General features: G+C 32.7%; 1 protein-coding gene across 1 annotated transcript; it reads right to left on the bottom strand.

Annotated features, from left to right (window-relative positions):
• Positions 1-665: 665 nt before the first annotated feature.
• LOC107921925 (uncharacterized) lies at positions 666-1,573 on the bottom strand. The gene has a single exon (XM_016851730.2). The coding sequence runs from the start codon at positions 1,531-1,533 to the stop codon at positions 853-855; it is 681 nt and encodes a 226-aa protein (XP_016707219.1). The 5' UTR covers positions 1,534-1,573; the 3' UTR covers positions 666-852.
• Positions 1,574-8,106: the final 6,533 nt, after the last annotated feature.

Genomic DNA, 8,106 nt, shown 5'->3' with positions numbered 1-8,106 from the left:
TTAAATTAACCACTGCTGGTTAGCTCAATTAAGATGAGACTCTTGAAGGGAGAAAACTAACAGTTGCAAGTTTCACTCTTGAATTCAAAAGTAGGGATTGTAAATATATATATGAAATCCATTCGATCCGATTTGATAGTATTACATTTGAATAATAATTGGATAAATCGAAATGAGATTCTATTCACCCTAACATCTTTATATTTTTAATTCCTAATTAAATTTTACTCTCCCAAATTCATTTCAACTCAAAATTTGTAGGCAAAGCAACTAATATACGTAAACCATATATAAATATATATGTTTGTAAACAAAGCATGATTTGTTAGCAACTAATATACGTAAACCGTATATAAATATATATGTTTGTAAGATCCACGCGGTATCAATCAGTCCAGCTTAATAAATTTATTAAAACAAGCAACAAAAATTGGATTGAATAGGATCGAATATTATAGAATTTTTAAATTTAAGTTCACATATTTTAAATAGGGGTGAATTTGAAAGGGAGTCACAGTGGTAGAACTTCAAGTCAGGGTTGCAATCACTGTTGAGAAGAAATGTTTGTGAAGGATTTATATGGGATCGTGACTGAGTTTTGTTTCAGCTTTGAGTTTCAATTTCTGTTAAATACACAATCACTCTGAAAATGTAAAGCACAGGAGTGCGTTATTTATTGAAAAGAATGAAAGAATACAACAGCATAAGGTTATTCAACTACTAAATCAGCCTATCTAGCTATTTAGTTCTAATTAGCATCAGATCCATAAGACAAAAACCATGAAGCTTGGCAATTCACAGTGATATTAAAGAGAAAAAAAAGAAAGTATATTTATATTGTGTATTGATTAATTAGTTGGTAAGTATGTTAAGAAGTAGAACTCTAGTCTGAATCAAACGTCTAAACATGCACTCTATCTCAGCTTCAAGGTCCTCAATCGTTATTTCCACTGCCTCCAATCTTTTATTCGCGCTTTGAACTGCCATTTCATCGCTTACATCATAAACTCTCCGCCAACTCGATCTCATGAACTTGGCTGCCAAATACCCTTTACTTGATCTTCTTTCCAACCAAGGAATAGAAATGAGGGAAAGCAGCGACTCCACCACAGATATGGCAGTCGCACTCACTTCTCTTAGCACATCCACAACCACCGTCAGGTTGTCGTCAATGTCACAAGTGATGATGGGCTTGTTTCTCATCCCTTTCAGTGATTGCAAGCACTTGAGGGTCTCTTTCTTTAGTTTCTTTGAGTATCGGTTGTAAACTGCTATTTTGGTTCCAATATCAGCCTCATCGGTGCTTACACGGCGCAAAGTGAATTGTAGGTCTTGTACATGTTCCTTGACAAGTAAAAGAATGTCCCTGGAAATGCCACAAACATCCAACATCCTTAGAGATGATTCGGACACTTGATGAACCCATTGTTCTTGACCTTGGTGAACAAGCGCTCGCTTGATTATTGGTGAGTGCAGGAGGTCGTTAGCTGAGTTATGCAAGTCTCTGAGAGCATTGAAATTCAGGTTTGCCATTGTCGAAATATAAAGAGATTAACAAGAAGGGATTGAGGCTGACGGAGGGGGGGCTGTGGAAGGCCAATTGCTTCTTCAACCTGGCTTTATATTGATACCATAAACGACAACTTATCCTAAACTAGATCTCAGATCCATGGGTAAAGGACTACGAAGTATCGTTGACAGTCAGTACGGGCTTGGGACAATTGGTAACAGCTAAGGGACCAAATTTGTCTGTAGGAACCTTCCGCATGAGATACAGACAAGCCATTTTTATGATATTCCAACGTCTTTTTATTTTCTTTATCCTACATATATATATATATATAATAGATAAAAGATCAAGAATACGATATTCCAAATATATGAGTAAGCTTTAAAAAAAAAGGATCATATTCATTTTGAATACACATACTCGGAAGTCAGAGTAAGTTGTTGGGTGTTGTGACATCAACTGGTATAAGAAAAAAAGAATGCATGCACGAGGAATAGGATGCCAGCTTGTGTTCAATTCTTATAGGCAGAAGAGACAAGATGTTGCAGAAGGGGGATTTAAAAATTTAGAATGCTAATCTTTATATATATATATATAATAGTGTTTTGTGTTTTATTGTTTCTGGTAATCTACTGTGTTGTGGTTATGTTTACTGAGAAGGCAACAGAAAATCTGATTAACTGATATTCTAGATTTGGCACTCCCGGTGAGGGAATTTCCGAGAAAGTTAAATGAAGATTCCTTCATATATTTGAATAAATAAAACTATGCTGCTGCATGCGCCATGCATTAGGACGGCTCTGCAATTGTAAAAGATGAAAACTCACTTCCGTTGGAAATGCAAAGAAATTGAGAAAAAAAAATTGTTAAACCGTTACTATTTGAGAGAATTGATTATGTAAATTTACTGTTTTATCCCTTAAAAAACAATATAATTAGGATGTCATTTTCCTATTTTTCATACAACATAACAAGAAAAACAATTTCTCTCATTCTTTTGTTGTCTAAATTTTGGTATTCTGTGAAATTACACGAGAGGAAAATTCTATCTAGGAGATTGAGTTTTAAGCGAGACCTAATCTGTGACCTCTCTAATCCTATTTGGGAATTGAACCTAGTAAGGTTTTGCCAGTTTTCTTCCAGCTTATTTTTCAATCAGATTTTCAACCAACTGCTTTCGTTTTTTTGGTTTCGATTCCTTTCGAGAAGAGTAATACCAATTGTGTTCTACCTTCTTTATTCGAGTGTACAAATATTGAAGTACTATATTAAACTTAGGAGGTGACGTCCACTACACAATTTCACCGATCAGGTAAAATTTGCTTTTAAGGCCGTGATTCTTCCATGACACAGTGATTGCTTTATTTATTTGTACTCAAGTTTAATTCCCTATCAACACTAACGGTTTTGTTTTATAGTCTCCAACTCTATCCATAGCCCTCACTACCTTCTCGAAGTCTAGCTATCTAGCTATACTTATGTTTTTTTAGGTTAAGTTCTTCTATTAGTCCCTGTACTTTACAAATTTTGTGGATTTATCTTTGTATTTTAATTTTATCATTTTTAGTCTTGTACTTTTCAAAATTTAAAATTGTAGTCATTAACAAATTATAATTGTTAAGGTTATTAAGTTCCACTATTTACAAAAGTTGATGTGGTAAATATATCAACTTGTTATTTTCACATATTATTCACTAAAAATCCAGTTACATGGGTTAACAACTGTCATTTGTGTCAATTAAAATTTAAAAATTCAAAAAGTATAGGGATTTAGAATGATCAAATTGAAGAATATGAACTAAATGTATAACTGTACAGATAATACATGACTAGTAATTAAATTTAACCAAAAAAATTTAATTTCTATTATTTATGTCGGGATTAAAATTTCAAAAATTAAAAAGTATAAATACTAATGGCAGAAATTAAATTTTTTTTAAATTACCACACCTAGAGTTGGGACTATTATTCCCCAAATTTCATTTTCATTTTGCTAACAGGTGCTAATATAATTATACCCGGTCGGTTGAAGTGATTTTTATTTATTTAATTAATTTTGCAAGTTGCAAAACTTCCCTTAATAAGGAAAAAAAATAGTGAAAATCTTATGACGCTTAGTATATATTTTTATATTATAAATGAATTGAGTACTTTTATGTAGGGATGAAGTAAAATTGGTAAAATTTTGAAGGTTTAAATTAAAAAATTTATTTTAAAAGGACTTAAATTAAATAATAAAATTTAGGAGGAAAAATAAAATTTATTCAAAAAATTAAAAGCTTAGATAAAATTTTTAATATTTCGCAGAGACTAAAAATGATAAACTCTCCCGAAGGGCAATGTGTTTAAATAAATAAGCCAGCTGATGAGCTAAGAATATGAAGTACAATTGACGTTCTAAGGAGTACTATTTTTTTTTCTCTAAGGTTAGGTATTTATTAGAGTAAGCTTAGTAACTAATTCTCTGTATTTATAGGCCTATTAAAGGGTAGGTGCTAGCCACAAGTTTTAAAACTGCTCCATATTCAGGGCGAAGATCAAACTCTCAACCACTAGTTAAGGTAAGAGAAATCCTTACTATCTCACCTAACTCCCGTGATTTATGGAGTACTAATTTTGTGCCTTCAAAAATCTGTTTTATTATATAACCTGTCTGGTGATGATAATTCAATAAACGGAGGTTTTAGTCTACAATCACTCATTTTCATTAGGGGCAAGCAATGTTCTGTCTCCAACTCATGAGTATTGCATCACCTCTGCACTTGGGCTATATTTTAAGATCAAACCAACCACCAATCACTCCAGATGACTGCCAATATATTTTTCTTGAACTTTTAAAAGAAAAAGAAGAAAAGAGAGAGACCAAATAGAGAATAAATTATTTCCAAAGTTTTCATTTTAAAAAAACAAGAACATATCTTGGATTTAAGTCGATTTGAAAGTCAATATCGAATATCAGAGAAAAAATTATTTGAACCTTAGTTCTTAGATTCGTGATGTCTAAAGTTATTTACAAAAATCTTTAAAAATATAAAATACTACTACAAAATTGTAAAACTTTTATAAAATATAAATAAAATTATAAAAATTATAAATTTATTAATATATTTAAAAATATGTTATAATTTTTATAAATAGTAAAAATAATAAAAATATCATAACATTATAAAATTTATTAGAAATTGTAAAATATTATACATATTATAATAAATTATTAGAAATTGTAAAATATTGTAAAAAAATATTAAAATTTTAAAAAAATTGTAGCACACCGAAAATCGGGTTAGAAGAAATTGAGTTTTGGAAACCAAGTATGGTCATCGTTCGATTTTGAGTTTAGATTTTGGAAATTTTTAACAAGGAAATTGATCTGATTTAGTAGTTAAGTGTTCTGGTCATGTGTGAGAGGTTCTGGGTTTGAACCTTATTCCTTGAAATTTTGTTATTTTTATCAAACCCTTACTCTTGATCGCTTGGCATAAGTTCTATTTTCGATAAACTAGTTATAAGAATGAGCTTGCTAGTTCAATAGTTAAATATTTGCATACCTTTTAGTCTTGGGTTCGAGTCTTGGCAAAAGTTAGGAAGATGTTTTTACTGAACTGCCTTGTGGGGTAGTTTATTTTAGTTAATTAGACTTTCCCAAAACAAAAACTCCCTTTTTGTTTCACATTGTTTCATTTTTTTTTCTAACATTACGCTTTTGCTTTCTTCTTTATTGATTCGGTTTCACCGTTTCAAGTTCCTTTCTTTTTGTGCTATGTTACGTTACATTGATTCTGTACAGGGTCTGATTTCTCCGTTTTAGTTCAATTCGTTGGCCAGTAAGCTCAATTGAAAGTTCTGGTGTCGAAAGTTCTTCGACATAACTGCGATTTTGGAATGTTAATTTTAGCGATTTGACTCCGAATTAATCATTTTGTTGGACAATTGCTTGTCGTTAGGAGTGAACAAAACTTGATTCGACTTGAAAAAATCGAAAAAAATTAAATTTCGAGTTAAATTAATCAAGTTATTCGAGTCAACTCGAATTTTTTTTTCGAATTTCGAGTTCGAATTGAGTTGAGTTTTCGAATTCAAATAACTCGAATAATTCAAATATCAAACTATAATATTTTACATTTTTATCCCAAACTCCCAAACCTTTTTATTTTTCTCTAAAAACTTTTACTCCTTCCCACTTTTCTTCCAAAACTTTTACTCCCATCCCAACCCTCCCCATCTACCCAAAATCCATTTCCCACAAAAATTTTACTCTCCCATTTACTTTTCCTCAAAATTTTACTCCCAAAAACCCTCAAAACTTTTTATTTTCCCCCAAAATTTTTACTCCCTCCCACTTTTCCCATAAAACTTTTACTCCCTTCTCATCTCATCCCCCATCTACCCCAAACCCATCCTCCAGCCCCAATTTTTTTTTAAATATTTTCCCTTCAAAATTTTACTCTCCCTATTTACTTTCCCTCAAACTTTTACTTCCTAAAACTTTTTATTTTTCCCCTAAACTTTTACTTCTCACCCTTTACTCCCAAATAAAAAATCAAAATTATCCAAAAAAAATCTCTAAACATAAATAGTAATAATTTTATTTATATCTACTATTTATATTGTAAATTAAATTTCACATTTTATATTATTTATATTATTGAATTGTTTAGTCATATTGAATATTTATATTAAAATTGAATTATTAATGATGCCATAAAATATTCGTGTTAAAATTTTATATTGGTATCAATTTCACATTTTATCTTTAAAATAACTTTTATTAAAAAATCACATTTTTACATTTAATATATATTTTAATTCCAAAATACATAGTGGCGAGAATCTAAAGATAATTGAAACAACTAAGCAAGCAAAGAAGCTAACTCATATATAAAATATTAATAAATAAATTATGAGGTGATGAAAGTTAATTTGATTACAGTAGGTGACAGTGATTACAATGACCCAAAATTATTTTTTAAAATTTAACTCGAACAAATATATTCAATTCGATTCGATTCGAATTCCATCTGACTCGACTCGATTCGAGAAAATTTTAAATAAAATTAGGATGATAAAATATGATTCGTCAACTCGATTAACTCAAAAATTTTTAAGTCGATTCGATTCGATCGAACGCTCACCCTTACTTGTCATTTAGGGACAATAATTCATCCTTGTTGCTCCTATATCGAGTATGTATTAAGTGGGTGCCGAAACCCCTCTTTTTGCGTTTTTAGTTGTCGAAAAATAGGACTGTCGACACCACACGGCCAGGGACATGGGCATGTGCCCAGGCTATGTGAGCCACACGGGTAAGGATATGGCGTGTACCCAGGCCACGTGAGCCATACAGAAAAAGGACATTGACGTGTGTCCAGGTTGTGTAACTTACTGTTTACGCTTTAGAACCACACGGCCAGGGACATGGGCGTGTGCCCAGGCCATGTGAGCTACACGGGCAAGGACATCGGCGTATGCCTAGACCGTGTGAGCCACACTGGCAAGGACATGGGTGTGTGCCCAAGCTGTGTGAGCCACACGGGCAAGGATATGGGTGTGTGTCCAAGCCATGTAACTCACTGTTTATGATTTAGAACCATACAGGTAGACGACATGGGCGTGTGCCCAGGCCGTGTGAGCACGGGCAGGGACATAGGCGTGTGTCCAGGTTGTGTGGCATATGAATAGGATCCAAATCTTATTTTTTGAAACTGTGAGTGTTGCCTAACACGAGCACTAACCTCCATAATGTATTTATGACCTGAATTTGATCGTAAGAGGACTATCTGATGCTCTAAGACTGATATATAGATGATATATGCGATACTTGAACCTGTTAGACTGATGATGAACAACTTGTGATCTGTACGTATATCTATTATGTTTGAACCTAAATGAGTAGGATCTGTCAGAACGTAATGTGCTATTGTCTATGTCTTAAAATTATCAAGTACGACCTATATTCTGTTAAGTTAGTTGGTACGCCTCTGCGTTGCCCTATTGATGAAGAATATGCGATATCTGAACATGTTAGACTGATTGTTACTGATTCTGATTTATAACCATGCATGTGACTTCATGGCAAATCTCATTTGGTCTGTTGATGTTTGATAAGTTTGTTTTACAAAACATGGACCTCTATATTTACTAATTCTGTTATTGAGAGATAACATGACTTACATGCTCATTACTCTGATTCTGTATAAGCATGCCATGACACATTGCATGGGACTTGGGTTGAAGTAAAATGAGGAAGTTTCTGGCAGTTTAATGATCTGCACTATCTGGTGGTTTATCCACACTTCGGTTCCGGCAGTTTGACTGTACTATAGTGGCTTCACCACATATATTTGATTTGCAGTTTAATTGCATATTGATAAACCATTGTTGCTGGGCAACCAGAGGTGGCGGGTCATCATTGTCGGGTAACCCGGGATGACTTTATCGGTGTGTTTTGGATGGATGAGTTCGTGAAAGAACTCTATTTTGGTACGTAACGGAGTTTGGGACGACTGTTTCTGATAAATTTGCATTCTGATCTGTTTAAAAAACACTGCATCTGCATAAACATACATGTTCTGTACTATTCAGTATTGCTCTACTCT

This window comes from Gossypium hirsutum, chromosome D01 (assembly GCF_007990345.1).
Source record: "Gossypium hirsutum isolate 1008001.06 chromosome D01, Gossypium_hirsutum_v2.1, whole genome shotgun sequence".
In the NCBI taxonomy this organism is placed as follows: domain Eukaryota; kingdom Viridiplantae; phylum Streptophyta; class Magnoliopsida; order Malvales; family Malvaceae; genus Gossypium; species Gossypium hirsutum.
Note: the sequence above shows the minus strand (reverse complement) of the source record. Positions and strands in the feature narration are given on the sequence as shown.

Bases quoted from the DNA above. Each gene is read 5' to 3' on its own strand.
- LOC107921925 (XM_016851730.2), bottom strand. From the start codon at position 1,533: ATGGCAAACCTGAATTTCAATGCTCTCAGAGACTTGCATAACTCAGCT.